At 34.6% G+C, this 17,957-nt stretch overlaps 1 protein-coding gene, 1 non-coding gene and 1 pseudogene across 2 annotated transcripts; 1 reads left to right on the plus strand and 2 right to left on the minus strand.

Annotated features, from left to right (window-relative positions):
• Positions 1-460: 460 nt before the first annotated feature.
• On the minus strand, positions 461-567 carry LOC115962355. The gene has a single exon (XR_004085400.1). It is a non-coding gene; the product is annotated as a small nucleolar RNA R71 (small nucleolar RNA).
• A 49-nt stretch (positions 568-616) lies between these two features.
• Positions 617-4,001, plus strand: LOC115962013 (annotated as a pseudogene).
• An 8,034-nt stretch (positions 4,002-12,035) lies between these two features.
• LOC115959398 (xanthotoxin 5-hydroxylase CYP82C4-like) lies at positions 12,036-15,313 on the minus strand. Its single transcript, XM_031077760.1, has 2 exons — positions 14,287-15,313; positions 12,036-12,840 (listed from the first exon to the last, which is right to left on the minus strand). The coding sequence occupies exons 1-2, from the start codon at positions 15,232-15,234 to the stop codon at positions 12,214-12,216; spliced, it is 1,575 nt and encodes a 524-aa protein (XP_030933620.1). The 5' UTR covers positions 15,235-15,313; the 3' UTR covers positions 12,036-12,213.
• Positions 15,314-17,957: the final 2,644 nt, after the last annotated feature.

The following is a 17,957-nucleotide window of genomic DNA, read 5'->3' on the forward strand; positions in this document are numbered from 1 at the left end:
TCTTTCACACATTCTTACACACTTGATATCATGGCGGACTTAGAGAGTAATCATGTTGATGAGAGTAATTTAAATAATGAAAACTTCCATGCTCACCAACCCATTAGAACTCTCAAGGATTATTTGCAACCTGCTAGGAGTAGTGCACCATCATGTATCATTTTTCCAACTAATGCTAATAATTTTAATTTTAAGCCCAGTATGATTTCATTACTTCCTAAATTTCATGGCTTAGATTTTGAAAATCCTTACCTACACTTTAAGGAATTTGAGGAGGTATGTTCTACCTTCTATGACCAATCATGTAATGAAGAGATCATTAGGTTGAAGTTGTTTCATTTTTCTCTTAAAGACAGGGCAAAAACTTGGCTTAATTCTTTGAGACAAAGGTCAACTGGTACTTGGCAAGAGATACAAATTGAGTTTTTAAAGAAAATTTTTTCCAGTTCATAGGACTAATGCACTTAAAAGACAAATAATGATTTTTTCACAAAAAGATAATGAGACATTTTATCAATGTTGGGAAAGATTTAAAGATTTGCTTAATGCTTGTCCACATCATGGCTATGAAACTTGGCATATAATTAGTTTTTTCTATGAAAGTTTAACTCCAAAGATGCGCCAATTTGTAGAGATGATGTGCAATGAAGAGTTTTTGAATAAAGATCATGATGAGGCTTTTGATTATTTTGATCTCTTAGCTGAGAATGCCCAATCTTGGGATACCACTGATACCTCAGATAGGTCTAGAGCATCCACCAACCCCTCTGGGGGTGCTAAGTACCAACTTAGGGAAGATGATGATCTTAGTGCTAGGGTGGCTAATTTAACTAGGAAGCTTGAAGCCATGAAATTAAGGAAAGTCAATGGAGTCAATATTGTGCCTAAAATTGATGAGGTTTGTAGAATTTGTGAGACATGGAACACCCTACCAATGAATGCCCTACAATTCCAGCTTTTAAAGAGGTGTTGCATGATCAACCAAATGCAATGAATATGGTGAAAAAAATCATACCCTACCCCCTATTCAGAGACATACAATTCAGGGTGGAGGAATCACCCAAATTTTAGTTGGAGGAATGATAATGTGGTTGCACATCCTGGAGTTAAAGCCCTTGCCTGTTGAGCTCAAGTATGCTTTTCTAGGAACCAATGAGACTTTTCCCATGGTAATATCTTCTAAACTTGACTCTTTGCAAGAAGGTAAGTTATTAAATGTTTTGAGAAAACATAAGAGTGCCATAGGATGGAACATAGCTGACATTAAAGGAATTAGCCCATTGGTTTGTACTCATAAGATTTATTTAGAGGACAATGCTAAACCATCTAGGGAGATGCAATGTAGGTTGAACCCTACAATGAAAGAGATAGTTAAGACTGAAGTGCTTAAATTGTTAGATGTGGGTATCATATACCCCATCGCAGATAGTAAATGGGTAAGTCCTACTCAAGTGGTGCCTAAGAAATCTAGAATAACCGTGATAAAAAATGAGAATAATGAGTTAATTCCAACTCGTGTCACCACAGGTTGGCGCATGTGTATTGATTATAGAAACTTGAATGCAGTCATTAGGAAAGATCACTTCCCTTTACCTTTCTTGGATCAAGTTTTAGAGAGAGTAGCGGGTCATGAGTACTATTGCTTTTTAGATGGGTATTCTAGGTACTATCAAATTGAAATTGCACTTGAAGATCAAGAGAAAACTACATTTACTTGTCCTTTTGGTACTTTTGCATTTAGGAGGATGCCATTTGGTTTATGTAATGCACCTGCCACTTTTCAAAAATGCATGCTAAGTATTTTTAGTGACATGGTAGAGCATTATTTAGAGGTTTTCATGGATGATTTTTCTATGTTTGGTGACTCTTTTGATGAATGCCTTTCTAATTTGCAAAAAGCGTTAACTAGGTGTGAAGAAAAGAATTTACTATTAAATTGGGAAAAGTTTCATTTCATGGTCACAAAAGGGATTGTATTAGGCCACATTGTTTCTTCAAAAGGCATAGAGGTGGATAAAGCAAAAATTGAGTTGATTGCTAATTTGCCTACACCTAAGACTGTTAAAGATGTGAGATCATTCCTAGGACAAGCTGGATTTTATAGGAGGTTCATAAAAGACTTTAGTTTTATATCTAGACCTATGTGTAACCTCCTAACAAATGACACTCCCTTTGAATGGACCCAAGCTTGCCAAGAAGCTTTTGATAAGCTAAAAGGCATGCTTACCACTGTACCTATCATGTAACCACCAAACTGGACTTTACCTTTTGAAATTATGTGTGATGCAAGTGATTATGCGATTGGAGCTGTTTTAGGGCAAAGAAAGGATAAAAAACCTCATGTAATTTATTATGCAAGTAAGACTTTGAATGAAGCTCAAATGAATTATTTTACAACTAAAAAAGAGTTAATTGTTATGGTATTTGCCTTAGATAAATTCCGTTCATATATTCTTGGCTCTCTTGTTGTTGTTTTCACTGACCATGCAGCTTTAAAATATCTTCTTTCAAAGAAGGATGCAAAGCCAAGGTTGATTAGATGGATTCTTCTACTACAAGAATTTAATATTTATATCACCATCAAAGATAAAAAGGGAGTAGAAAATGTGGTGGTAAACCATCTGTCGCGCCTCACTTTTAATGAATCCATGGATGCATTGCCCATTAGGGATTCATTCCCTGATGAACAATTGTTTTCCATCTCTACTTTGCCTTGATATGCTAATATTGTCAATTTTCTTGTCACAGGCCAAACACCATCTCATTGGAGTGCTCAAGACAAGAAACGCTTCATTGTTGAGGTACACAATTTTTTCTATGATGATCCTTATTTATTTAAGTACTGTCCAGATCAAATCATTAGGAGATGTGTCCCTAATAATGAAATATTTAGTGTCATCTCCTTTTGTCATAATGAAGCTTGTGGAGGCCATTTTTCTTCAAGGAAAACCGATGCAAAGATTTTGCAATGTGGTTTTTATTGGCCTAATATGTTTAAAGACACTCATCATTTTTGCAAATCTTGTGAGTCTTGTCAAAAGTTGGGAGGAATAACTCGTAGAAATATGATGCCTTTAAACCCAATTTTAGTTGTTGAAATTTTTGATTGTTGGGGCATAGATTTCATGGGTCCGTTTCCTCCTTCTTTTGGATATCTTTACATTCTAGTGGCTGTAGATTATGTTTCAAAATGGGTTGAGGCTATTCCTTGCAAAAAGAATGATCACAAAATTGTTTTGAAATTCTTAAAGAAAAATGTTTTGTCAAGGTTTGGCACCCCTAGGGCAATTATTAGTGATGGGGGCTTGCACTTTTGCAACCAAACTTTTGAGACATTAATGAGAAAATATTGCATAACACACAAGGTCGCCACCCCATATCACGCACAAACAAGTGGACAAGTTGAGCTTGCCAATAGGGAGATTAAAATTTCTTTGGAAAAGACGGTTAACCCAAATCAAAGATTGGTCTTTGAGGTTGAATGATGCACTTTGGGCATACAGCATATTCTTGGTATGTCTCCCTATAGACTTGTTTATGGTAAAGCTTGTCACTTGCCTATGGAATTGGAACATAAATCATATTGGGCAATAAAGATGTTTAACTTTAACTTAGACAAGGCTAGTTCATTGAGAAAATTGCAATTGAATGAGTTGGAAGAAATTTTGCATGATGCATATGAGAATTCTAGGATTTCTAAAGAAAGAATGAAGGTTTTTCATGACAAACAAATTTTAAGGAAATCTTTTGACACATCTCAAAAAGTTCTTTTGTATAATTCTATGTTACATTTGTTCCCCAGAAAATTGAGATCTAGATGGACTGGACCTTTCATTGTTAAATATGTTTTCCCCCATGGTGCCATAGAAATTGAAAATCCTAAGAACGGTAACATATTTAAGGTGAATGGACGTCTTAAGCCATTTCTTGAGAATTTTTCACAAGATGAGGAATCCATTAATTTGGAGGATCCCATTTATCAAGACTTGCTAAGCAATTAGCATTAGCGTTTGTGTCGTATTCTAACCCCTTTTGCAGGTGTTAATTTTTTTTTTTTTGTTCATTTATGTTCATCTCTTCACGGTACTCTCTGTAATCTTTACTCTATTGTTTTTTCTTGTTATCATTGAGGACAATCTAAGTTTTAGGTTGGGGGAAGGAACTTGAGATGATTTGCATTTGGTTTTATTTTATGTTAATTTTTTTTTTTTTGGGTTTTTTTGGTCCAATTTTCAAAAAGAAAAAAAAGAAAAGAAAAAAAAAAGAAGTGCTACTTTAGCAAGAGTTTTAAGTCAAAGTTCTTTATGCTACTTCTATCTAAAGAATTCTACTATTTTTCATGCTCAACTATTATGCACATGCACTTTAGCCACATGAACATGTTTCTTGGTTGAGAGATAGAGATGACTTTGAAAATCTTGAAAATAAAATGTAGAGACAATAACCCAAGTGAGTTCTTGAGCCATTCATTTTTTTAGAGGGTTATTTTCTTTTGATCTCATTTTTCAATTGGAAGCACATAACTTTGTTGTTGCTTAGTCTCATTATTCTTTGATTGGGTTGAATGCTAAGAATTCATCAATTTTATGCCACACTTGAATATATTAAAGTCATGGATTTTGAAGAACTATCCCAATCCTTAAGAGATGATTTTAGGCCATCTTTGTTAATTTTAGGCCTTTATTATTTTCTTTCTTGATACATTACTGCTAGTCACCCATTTGAGCCTATTATTTTGGCCATTCTTTCTCAAACCCTTTCCTAAAGTGTTCTAAGAATTAATGCAATCAAATTTTCTTATTGCAGTAAATTTGTGGTGAAATAGTTGGAAGAAAAGGAGGACTCACTCAAAAAAAAAAAAAAAAAAAAGTGAAAGAGGAAGAAATAGAGAATGAATTTGTTGATGAAATTTTGAAGAAAAAAGAAAGAAAGTGAAAGTGCAATATTCAATAAACTTGAGAGGATAAATCAATTGTCATATACTTAAAAGAAGTTGTCTCTCTAATCATTCTTGGGAACACTTTTTATTTTTACCTATACCCTATGTTCTAAATTCCTCCTCTTTACCATACATTACGTCCCAATGAAAGTCCTATTTGATCTTGACATGACTAATCAATGTGTGTGATGTAATATTCTCAGTGTTTGGCATCTTTTCATGAAACTATAAATGTCCTTTATTTTGCTTCACCATTCTTCATCTTATTTAACTTTGGCTTCACCGTGCTTCACCGAGGTTTAGGGTTGCTTCACCGTGCTTTGCCAAGGTTCCTTTGGCTTTCCCCAGTGAGGTAATAGCTTCAAAAACTTGTAGTGAACCAATAATGAACACATTACAGCCTATGCTGACATATATCTTTATTGGTGTTTCAAGGGATGATATGTTGCTAAGAGAATTTTATTCTTTTTCATGTAGAAGCTCAATTAGATGGAGCTAATATAAGACTTGACCAGTACAAGGACATCTCTTAGTCATAGACTGAAGCTGCTATCTTTGGGCTTTCTGGTTTTGATCTAGACAAACATATTCACATATGGTTTACCTGTAGTATAAAGATACTATTGATATAAACTTACTTTTTCTGTTTATTCATATATATATATATAATTGTATAAGGAACAATGTAGATGTTTATATGTGAGTGAGTCCACCAAAAAGGCCATTCTTTCTCTTTCTCTTCTATTTTATGCAGTTTCTGAATGTTTTGTTAGCAATTTCAATGTTCACCTTTTTGGCTAAAACATGAATATCACAGATCAGTACTCTTGCATCAATTCCACTGCTCTACTATAAATTTTGCAGGTTGTCATAACCTTGTCATGGTGTTTTGCATTTTGATTGTTCCAAATGCACAAAGCAACAATCGCAAAAGTTTCAGCCAAGTGGCCTTCTTTTATTCGAAAAATACCAATCATTATATGACATAAAGGCACAAATCTTTCCCCACAATCTTTTATTAGATCTTTTAAAATTTTTATTAACACAGTTTTGACTAGAAGATTTTTTTAATTAATTGAAATTTTTAATATTAGAGTTTCATTTAAAGCTAACTATTTTAGTAATTTTATTTAACATATATTTAATATAAAAAAAGGAAACCATCGTTTCAACTTGGACTTTACAAAATATTATTAAAGTGTTGGGCTAACTTAATTGAATTTGAAATTATCCCAACTTATAGAAGCACGTACATGTGCTAGGTCAATGGGCCTAAACGTAAATGTTGTCTCAACCAACACCGTAAGCATCAAGCTTAGCCCAATCAAAATCAAGGCCAAGAAAAGCTTGGGATTTTTGTGATCATTATCATCACTGTCATTATGGGTGTTTGGGTTATTTCAAGGTTTTAGGGATATTTTACTCCTTTTAAATGTTTTTGAGGGGTATTTTGGTTATTTATTAACTTGCACCCAACACCTTAATTAAACTGATTTGGACTTTCCAATAAGCTCTTGGGAAACAAATGGAATAAAAAAAGAATTAGAAAAAATGCAGATTGAAGGGGGAAAAGTACTAATATTTATAATACAAAACTAAGATATATAATTTTTTTAAAGGTTTCGAGGGTATTTCGATAATTATTTAGGTTTTGGGGGCATTACAATCTTTTTTTAGGTTATAAGGGTATTTCAGTTATTTTTTAGGTTTAGGGGTCACTTCAGTAATTTTTCGGTTTCAAGGTCATTTGGTCATTTTTAGGTTCTACAGGTATTTAGATAATTTTTTTAGGTTATAAAGGCATTCTGGTAATTTTAGAGGGTTTCAGTGGTATTTTAGTTATTTTATAAGTTTCAAGGGTATTTTAGTCATTTTCTTAGGTTTTGGGGGGTATCTTTGTTATATATTTGTCGATTATTGGGTGGATTGGGTAAGGTTGGGTACGGTCATATCATATATGATGTTAGTAATGTTTAATGTGACAATGAAACTATCAAATGTGAGAAAACAAAAAAAATAAGGAAACCATCAAATATGAAAAAAATACAATTATATGTGATGTTGGAACTGCTTAATGTGACGATAGAACCATCAAATGTGAGTAAAAATAAAATAAAAGAACCGCTAAATGTGACAAAAGTATGGTCAGTTGTAATATTGATACTACCTAATGTAATCCTAAAAAAGTTTTGTTGTAGTATTGTATGTGTAAGGACTCAATTTGTAACGACCCCAAACTGGTGTGTTGGGTTCGTATGTTAAAAGGCCCAAACAATAAAATTTGTAGAGCATGGGCTGAAAGGTTAGGCCTTGGTCACCGAACAGTGGTTAGTCATGGTTTTCCTGATAACCTACATGAGGGAGAACTTGGCGTATCTGACTGAACCTTTATCCCAGCACGGTTTGGGGGGCTCTGGTCGTTAGACCTCATCCGAGAATCTTTTGGAGCTCATGCTCTTATTCTCCTCCTTTTTTAGGGTTCTATGATCCGGGAGATGATTTGTCCCCCCCTCTGAATTGCCTTTCTTTCCTTTTTATACTAGCATTTACCCTCCCTCAAATGTCCACGTGTAGGCTCAGCTTTTTAGGGTTGATACTTGTCCTATTAGCCCATACCTAGAGTAGTTGAGGGTGGTTGTAAAAGTTGAAGAGCATGGTGAAGAGTATGAACCTGTCAGGCGCAGAGTTCTTTATTGCAGTATTGGCAGCTTTTTGCTTGGGCTGCTCCTACGCTGAGCTCGCCCCTTCTTTTAGGGGTACTCTGGGATGCCGAGAACAAGATCGTCCTCAGTCATATCCTTAGGCCGCTTGGACTTTCATTGTGCATCCTCGGCAATATCTCTTCTCGGCTCGGGCCTTGGGCCTTAGTATAAAGTGGGCCAGGGTCATAAATTCTCCGACCCCACAGTATGTATATAATAGTAGGTTAGTTTGCAATTTGCACCTAACACCCTAATTAAACTGATTTAGACTTACCAATATGTTCTTGGAAAACAATGGAATAACAAAAGAATTAGAAATGGAATAACAAGAGAAGAGACTTAATGCAAATACATTATGATTGAAATGATATACTACACAGAGAGAGAGAGAGAGAGAGAGAGAGAGAGAGAGAGAGAGAGAGAGAGAGAGAGAGAGAGAGAGAGAGAGAGAGAGAGAGAGAGAGAGAGAGAGAGAGAGAGAGAGAGAGAGAGAGAGAGAGAGAGACCATGTCTTTAACAGGAATTGAAGGGTTTAAGGATTTTAGTGATTTAATAAATAAATAAAATTACGTGCAACGACTCCAGCACCCAATTTTGCTACATAACTGCTAAAGGGATTTTCATTTTTTATTATGTGTTTGTCTCCTTCCTAGTAAGGACAATTTTTTTTATAATAATTTTTAAAAGGGCCGGGTTGTTCTTTTTTGGTAAAATTGGTTAATTTAGCTTAATTGGTTTTAACTTTACTATTAGTAATTTTTGTTGTTGGGCTAATTTTTTTTTAAACAAATATTTGTATTAGATTTTAGATCTATAAATCTTTTTTTATAGCTTTTAAAAGGAGGAAAAATGCTAAAGTTACAATTTTTTTTTTTACAAATTTCTATTGTAATGAGCAGTTATTAGTAAGTAAAAAAGCGATGTTAGTGATAAGCCTAAATGTGAATCAATAAGAATTTACTACATCAGAAGTTTTGAAAAATTATTGAAGAAAATTTTGTGGCTTTAGCATTACTCTTAAAAGAATCAATAATATTGTTAAGGCGGTGTAGACACCTCATTATGTACCCATTAATAAATTTTGGTCCCTGGCCCCAATGATGTGCTTGACATATGTCAACCAAAAGTATCTAGAGAGTTCACAATAATTTGGAGGTAATCACATTTCACAACTTAAAAGTGCTCAAATCACGTTGAAAACGATTCTGAAAAATGACTTTTGCTCACTGTTTTGACCATAGTTTTTGATCCACAAAGAATTTTTGAGTGAGGTTTGTTTCATTGGAAATTAGAATCCTAGGCTTCAATATGAATACAAATTTTTCCTAATTTGGATTTATATTGAGTAAGTTATAATCATTTGAAGTCAGGCCATCAAAATTGTCAAGAATTAGGGCATGTGTACGTAAGAATCATGGGTGCATGCGCACCCTCGAAAGATGCATATGCAGGGTGATTTTCTGGGCAGTGGAACTTTATTTTTAAGGGCCCAAAATATCATTCTTTGATATGGACCGGCTCCTAGACCCCTGGGAACGTCCAAAGACCATTAAAAAGCCCCGAAAACCCTAATTTTAACTTATAAATATTCATTTTATGTCTTCAATCAAAATCCTAGTTAGAGATGATAGTTTTTAGACCCCTTAAAGCAATTGATTTAACCTAGGTAATTAGCCAAGTTGTTACTTAGTTCAATTTAACAAGTTTAGGTTATCACAATAACAAAGATCAAATCATGAAAAGCAACGGAAAATAAATAATACAAGATATGATCTCCCAGGAAACCAAACCGGTAAAAACCTGGAGAGGATTTGACCTAACTATCCTCAAGGTAAACTTGAATCCACTATCTTGAAAGAATCAAAGTTCATACAATAAGATTTACAAACCCCCACGCTCGATTTCTTATTACTACCAACCAGTAGAACTTATTGACACGACCACGTGTAAGCTCTGAATCCACGGACTCCTTCTTTCTTGGATTCACCACTAGATACAAGCACACCCGCTTGTGTTTTCTTTAAGCTTCAATGGCAGTAACCGAGTTGATCGTCAAGGTGTAGATAAATCTTCTCCTTAAAAACCCTAAGTTTGTGTAAAGAAAAGCTCCTCTAGATCTCACAAGAGATTTACACAAACCGCAATATGAGCAACACTAAAACGTGGCTAGGGTTTGCCTTTTATACTTAAGACAAATTAGAAACCCTAAAAACGTTTTAAAACAACTAGGGCTGAGTTGGAAATTCTACAGAAAAAACATTTTGCCCAAGCTTCGATCGATCGAGCCTAAGCTTCAATCGATTGAGCTAGGCCGAAATGCATAATGCTTTCCTGCATTTGCTCGATTTCAACTTCTCATAAATGCACAACTTTGAGCAAGACTAAAACACTTCTAAACACATTGTTTTGATCATGGTTTGTCAACAATACAAATTAGAGTTCTAAATACATAAAATCCTAAGTCTTTAGAACCTAACAAGAGAGAGTATTTTTTGGCCTCCATCTTCTCTAAAACCCTATTTACTCTTTTCAAAATCCTAACATAGCACCTTTGCACGTTTTTTACAATTATAAAAGCTCTCTTTAGTTAGTTCCAAGGAAGAAAGTTTGTTTTTCAAATTGTTTTCTACAACATTTTCAAAATATTTTGTTCTTGAGTTATGATTACTAACTATTGTTGTGTTCTTTAATTATTCTTGTTCTCTCAATCTAATATTTGTGTTGTAGGCACTGAGGGGCCAGTTAAACTATCTCAAATCTGCGATTCTAAACCAAGGTGAGTCTGTTTTCCATGATTTCTCACTTTGCTATATAGGATTCACATGGTTCTTTGCTTGATATTATCATAAGTGTTCTTATCATGTTTTGATTGATGTTATGATCTTTTTTATATGTTCTAATCTAATTTTAGGTTGATTATAATCTGTTCTTGGTTTGTTATTTTAGTTTTATGTAAAGTTTAACATGTTTATTTATTTAATGTAGTTTAGTTTAATTCTTTGATTTTGTTTCTAAATTATTTGTTTATGTTGATGTTTGTTTTATTTGCTTCATGTTAGTTTTGTGTTTAGGGTTCTAACAGGCTTGTTTGATCTCACATATTATATCTTTGTTTGATTAATCTCTAAAAATGTAATTTTTCAAATCTGTGCTAAAGGATGCGTACGCATCCATCGAGAGTATGTGTACACACCGCGAACCCAGATTAGGACAAAATTCTTGTTTTTGTTTATTTAGTTATTTTTCACATGATATTTGATTCTGTTTGACTATGTTTAGGTTAATTAATTGTGTTTAATTATTTTTCATGTTTTTTTAATCTTTTTGCCATATTCGGTTTATTTTATAATCTTTTTGCCATGTTTGCTTTATTATGCTGATCTTACTTAAATGGGAGAATTATTTTCCATCATAATTTTCATTAAGGACATTGTGGGGCCTGAAAATTGGAATCCCGGCCCACTTCACATTAAGGGCCCAAAGTCCAGGCCGAGGAGCCCTATTGTCAGGGAGACACAACAAAAGCTCCTTGAAGGCCCAAGGACGTGGCCGAGGACGACTCTGTGCCCGACATATCGCAAAACGCCAGAAGAAAAGGACAGATTCAGCACAGGAGCAGCACAGGGGAAAAAGGCTGCCAACGCCTTAATGTGGAGCCCATCGCCTGACAAACCCATACTCATACCATGCTGTCCAGCTTTTCCCAGCCACTCTGATGTGAGGATTGACAAGACAAGTAACCACCCCAAACAAGGAGAAACGGACACGTAGGTGAAGAATTGGAAGGAAATATTAGTATAAAAGGGAAGCTTATGGCATAGAAAGGGGGCCTTCCCAGGAACCAGAAAAAAGGGGGAGAGTGAACTCATAAAAAAAGGAGGACGGCAAGGGCGAGACGCTCCTCGGACTAAGTCCGAGGAGATAGATCTTCATACCACATCCGTGTAAGGCTTAGACATACGGGCCAAATCCACCTTCGAATGGGCTTCCATGAAAATCCCGACGAAACCGTTGCCCAGCGACCAAGGTCTAGCCTTTTCCAAACCCACTCTCTACAAATCGTATTGTTTGGACCCTTTACACACAAGCCCAATGTCTTCCTTGGGTTGTAAAAATCGTGTCCTTACAGACATCTATTAATAAACCATTTCAAAAAAAAATTATGGAAAATTGAAAAAGCAAAAAAAAAAAAAAAAATTGTTTTTTTCTTTTCTTTTTCCCATAAAAAGTTCCTAAAGGGTGCCTCTTAGTAAAATCCTTGTTAAAAAACATTGAAACCAATAGGTCCATCCTCACCATTAACTACGATGCCATCCAACCGATCATGATCCTTCAACTTACAGTTGTCAAATGTGACCATATTAGGGGCTCATATCCATCCATATGGCATGAAGTCAAAATAGCGTGCAAGCTTATTTTCCTTTTATAATTATTATTACATTCAATCAAACGGAGATTGAACTGAGTTCTCCATATAAAGGAGACAAACGACATTATTGAACTATAAAGCTCCTTGCATATGCAAGCTTATTGAAAACAGATACTTTTGGAAAGCATGGTTTATATTTCTTTCTAGGATTGATAGAGTCTGGAAGCAAGGCGTGGAGTGAGAAGAGCTTCAAGGGGAGTTGCCTTAGGTAAGGTAATACCCAACCCTTCAGTCATGTCAACTGGCATATTTGATGGTGTTGTGAACTCAAATCCTTGAAGCAAGCGAGCTGCTGCCAGGTAAGATACTTGCAATGCAAATGTGTAACCCGGGCAGAATCGTCTCCCAGACCCAAATGGTATGAACTCAAAATGTTGACCTGAAGCATCTATACTTGCATGGCTTGTGAGGAACCTCTCTGGTAGAAACTTTTCTGGGTCCTCCCAAATTCTTGGATCTCGGTGCAACTTCCACACATTAACAAGCAAACGAGTACCCTTTGGGACGTAATAGCCACAAACATGACAATCCTCCATGGCCTCATGTGGAACTGATAGGGGGCTTGGTGGGTACAAGCGCAACGTTTCCATCACTATGGCTTGGATGTAAACTAGATCTTTGATATCATGGTCGTCCACCCACCTGTCTCTACCAACCTTGAGATCGAGCTCTTCCTGAGCTTGCTTCAAAGCGTGCTTGTTATTCAATAATATGGACAGGAGCCAGGTCAAGGTTACAGATGTAGTCTCAAAGCCACCCAAGATGAGAGTCTACAACATGAAATTGAGGCCACACTTAATTAGAAGTGTACTGGTTATTAGTTTTTACATAGTGTATGTAACAAAATTTTCCCAAATTAGAAAGTAATGTTTCTTTATAGAGTATTATATTCTTTGTAGAAAGGGTTCAACCTATATCTAGGGACGGAGTTAGGAATTTAATTGGGGGGGGGGGGGGGGTTGGAGCATTGAATAAAACTCATTTGTTAATCAATTTTTTTATATTTTTGCTTAAGAATTTTTGGAAACTGAGGTATTAAAATTTTATGGAATTGAAATATCAACAATTTATTTGAATTAAGATCAAGATTTTGAATTCTATTTCAGATTTACTATTGGAATAAAATATTTTGGTATTAGTGTGTACTGATACACTATTTCGCAGTTAACATCAAATATAGATATTAACACACACACCCACGCGACACACACCATTATTAAACTAAATAAAGTATAATTTATAATGAATTTAATATACTGTTTTACAAAAATCAAATAAAATGATTAGATTGCTATTAAAAATAAAGCAAATATGGTATTTTTGTAAATAAACAAACTCATAGGGTATTTTGTAAACTATAAATAAATCACTTTCTCTGTTCCCAATCCCACCCATTCTTGTTTTTACTGTTTACCTCACATCTGGTCTTTAAATAGGTGTTACTCACTTTTTTGATATTTGCTTGCTCTTCTTTATCAGTGTGCTTTCTAAGGATCTGTTTGAATACTGTTTATTGCTAAAAATTGAAATAACTATAGTAAAATAATTTTTAAATATGTAGTGCCATGGAATCCAATTTTAAAGAAAAATTTACTAAAATCTATAATTGCGGGTCCCATAACAGTGCACGGGACCTACACAAAAAACACAATTGCCAGCACAAACGCAAACGCGTTTGTATCCAAACTAACACTAATAATCTTCTTCACCCTTTTTTTTTTCCAACTTCTATTGTTTATGTTTTTGTTAAATCATGTCTTTCATATTGTTCTCACCTTCCTTTCTCTCACTGTGCCTCTTGATTATTTTAGTCAAACTCAGATCCTTCATATTTTTTTCTCCTCTGCTTTAAACAGAGATGAACTGCAAGCTGCAGCATGTGCAGTGGTTAACAGAGTGGCCAACCATAAATTTATTTGGATCCAAAATGTCAGGAGTGAGATGATAATAAGCAAAAAGAGACCAATGATGACCAAGTTTTTCTTTTTTTGGGGGGGGGGGGGGGTAATTGAAAATTAAATATACCTATAGAACAAATTTTCTCAAAATCCAGGGGGGTCATGGGCCCCTGGTTAAAGAGTAGCTCCGTCCCTGCCTATATCTCTCATTATATTTGACAACATAAAAGAATTTCCCAATTGAGCCAATTGAAATTACAAAACAAAATAAAAACAAGGTTGATTAATTAAGTTATGCGATAAATGACAATAACTTACCATTGCTGTTGCCTTTATAATGGTTTCACGCGTATGGCCGAATGCATCATCCTCAATTTCGGATAACATGACATCGATGAAGTCCAGCTTGTCGGTTGGTTCACTACCCTTCAGCCTTCTCATACTATGTTCTTCAATCCAACTTCCTGCTACAGAGTCCAATTCCCTTGCAATACGCTTCATAGATTTTACTTGGCCCAGCAAATCAAAACATCCTAGAAATGGAATTAGATCCGAAATGATAGGGACTCCAGCTGCGTACATGAAGGCTTTAATATTTTTCCCTATACGTTGTGCGGCTTCTGCCTCTCCATCATTTCCATGACTGAAGTTATCAAAGTATCTCTTCCCTGCTATCATTCTAGTAATAATATTAAAGGCTAGGCGCTCAACCCACTCACTAATCACCACGTTGGCTTGGTTGCCCTCGTTGCTCTCGCAGAGAGCGTACAAATCTTTAATCACAGTTTCCACCTCGAATACTTGCACATTCTTTAGCGTTTCAAGCCGACGACTAGAGAGGAGTTCTAGCTTGATTAGCTTTCGGATCTTGAGCCAATATTTTCCATAACTGGAAAAAGCGAGTATTGCATAGTTGTAGCCAAGGTGCTTTCCTTGGCTAGACAATGGACGTGTAGCAAAAGCCTTGTCATTTGTAGTGAAGCACTCCTTGACTGCCTCATGACTGCTAATCACAAGTGCAGGTTTCATGCCAAGTCTGATCATGAAGATGGGACCATCTTTATCAGCCATAGCACCTAAGGTTTGTGCAATTGGGTTTCGGCCGCGTAGTTTATGAAGGTGACCTATGATTGGCAAGGCACCTGATGCCTCTGGAGCCAACCTACCCTTAATTTTGTGACTACCAATTCTCACCCTCCATTGATTGTACAACAGAGCCAATAGAAAAAACCCTGCAATTGCAAGTAGATGGGAAGTAATTTCCATGATGTCCTCAAACTTGAGGGAATGGAGAATACTATGAACTTTTCACCCACAACTTGGTAGTATTTTATAACGGTGAGAAAAAATCATGGGCTGATTTTTGTCACTCATTGCTTGACTAGTAATAGTTGTAGACACTTTTTTTTTTTTTTGTGTGGCTGAAAGTCGTAGTTGTAGACTTGCACTGCCTCTCTACTCTTATGGTACAGGATATCTGTATTTGTCAAAGTTGTACAATTTATTTTTTTGCTGAATGTCATAGTTGTAGACTTGCACTGCCTCTCAAATGTACCATGGTGTTGAGTTTCTTGACTTGGGTTCTCATCCTATTTATTATGTTAAATATATTAACAACACAATGTGCTATACCATGTTGTATATACTAGAGTGAATGCAGAAGGGAAAATATTGAAAACATCAAATGTAAAAATCAAATATACATGTACACTTGACTAAAAAAAAAAATTAATAAGCATATAGTGACATTTTTAGGGTCTAATTAATTATGATTACTTATATACATATATTATATTACAAATATTAATTAATAATGAGCACGCACATTGCACCAGACAACTGCAAGTTGTAATATAATTGATATTAATGGTATTAGCTGTCCATCTTGGTGAGGGTTGGAAATGACTTAAGCCATGACTTTTATTGAGGGGACGTCTCCATCTAGATAAGTACATCAGCCTTCTGGCTTCTTATGGAAAACCCAGCTTCTACGGAGCACAGACAGAGATAGGATGTTGGATATTTTATATTGGGATTCTCATGAGGTTGGGAATGATTTTGAATTTTGATTAGTCTCTCAAATTCAAATCCGCCCTTCATTTCTTCTCGAGGCCTACCATGTGCAGAGTTTATGACCATCCCTAACCTCATATCTAGACCCCATGTCAATATCAATTAAGTTTTCAATTTTCTTTAGAATTTTCTCTTCAAAAGTAGGGCCATTTAGTTCACTGTTTTTGCCACAAAAAAAAAAAAAAAAAAAACACTTGTGATTTCAAAACAGGATATTTTATTTTTATTTTTATTTTTTTTCCCCCTAAAAAAACACATTTGCGATCTCAAAACATGATATTTTAAAATTTTGGATATTTGTTAAGATTTTCAAACAACGAGATTGCACATTTTCAAATCGCACCAAAAAGCTTATCTCGATATTGGACCACTTGAGGTGTATTTCCAAAACGCACAATTGCTTTCCATGTTACCCACTTACATTGATTATTGTGCATATTGTCCCCACATTATCCTTAGCCTAAGATGGCGTTTGGACGTCTATCTTAAGAACACTAGACTGAAGGAATGAGTGACCAAGTGAATTGTAAGCCCCAATACGTTCCCATTTATTGCACATATTAACTATTCTAATATATAAGAAAAATGTTAGAGATATAAATTTTTTTACAAAAATTTACATATTACTAATATAGTAAGTAATTATTGGTAAATAAAAAAGTAATGTTAGTGGTTGGTACTGATGAAAACCAATAAAAAGCTTGTCACAACATTAATTTGTAAAATGTTACAAAATAGTTTGTGACTATAGCATTACTCAATTAAGTTTTCAATACACAAACCGGAAGCATTATTAATATAAAGTATACAATAATACAATCCTGAGAACAAGCTGCATGAGGCAATAAAGGAAGATACCCATATCATATGCATACAAAGATAACATGAAAGTACATATGAGAAACAATACGAGGAAGTCTTATTCTCTCGAACTTTTATAGTACACAACATATTGTGTTTATTAGCATACAAATATAACATACGATGAGTACATATTATCAATAATACAAAGTCCTATACTCCCGAACTTTTATTTTACACAACATATTATTCTTCTTTTTTGCTAAAACATATTATGCTATTTCATATTCATCATGCTATAGTATTTTTTTTCCAGCTCCTCCTGGGTAAGGTACGCATCAATTTCTACGGTCACATCAATTCCAAACTGAAGCATTGCATTTGGATCAGGAACATCTACATTTAGTTTCTCATATATTAAAGTCCAACGGACCAAGGGCGGAGCCAGGAATTTTTGTTTGAGGGGGCCAAGTTGCAACACTAATATATTTATCACCCATACACACACATAAATACACATGCTTTTTTTTATTATATACACAAACTTTTTTATTTGATAAGTTATATATATACACACACCCAACAAAAAAAGAGCTTAATATTTTTAATCAAAATTATGTTTGATGGCTATCTTTCATAAAATTAATAAAATACATTTTGACAATTTTCATAGTGAAATTCTTAAAAAGCTTCATTTTCTATAAAAATTATCAAATTTTATACTAATGTAAGTAAAATTATTCAATTGAACTAATGTAATTTTCAAAAACAAGAATGATCCAAAACTTGGAGGAACAAATTAGGCTCCAAACGTATTTAAAACTATTTTGCTTTGACCCATTATGTGGCAACTAAAGAGACATTTCATGTGTAGTTTTAGTGACAATAATTTTTTATTGAGTCAAAGACTTGTTAATCGCCGCATAACAGGTTGAAAAAGATAAATTCAAACATGTTTGGTGCCAAACTTTTTCAAATATTTAACAGATATAAAAACGCATTTTACAATAAAAAATAGAATTGCGAAAAATAAAGTTGTCTCTATAACTATATTAGACTAGTTATTTTTTTTAAAAGCATCATTGGACTAATTCAAATACTTAGGGGGGGCCAAC

The sequence above is a fragment of the Quercus lobata genome, chromosome 9, assembly GCF_001633185.2.
Source record: "Quercus lobata isolate SW786 chromosome 9, ValleyOak3.0 Primary Assembly, whole genome shotgun sequence".
NCBI classification, from domain to species: Eukaryota; Viridiplantae; Streptophyta; class Magnoliopsida; order Fagales; family Fagaceae; genus Quercus; species Quercus lobata.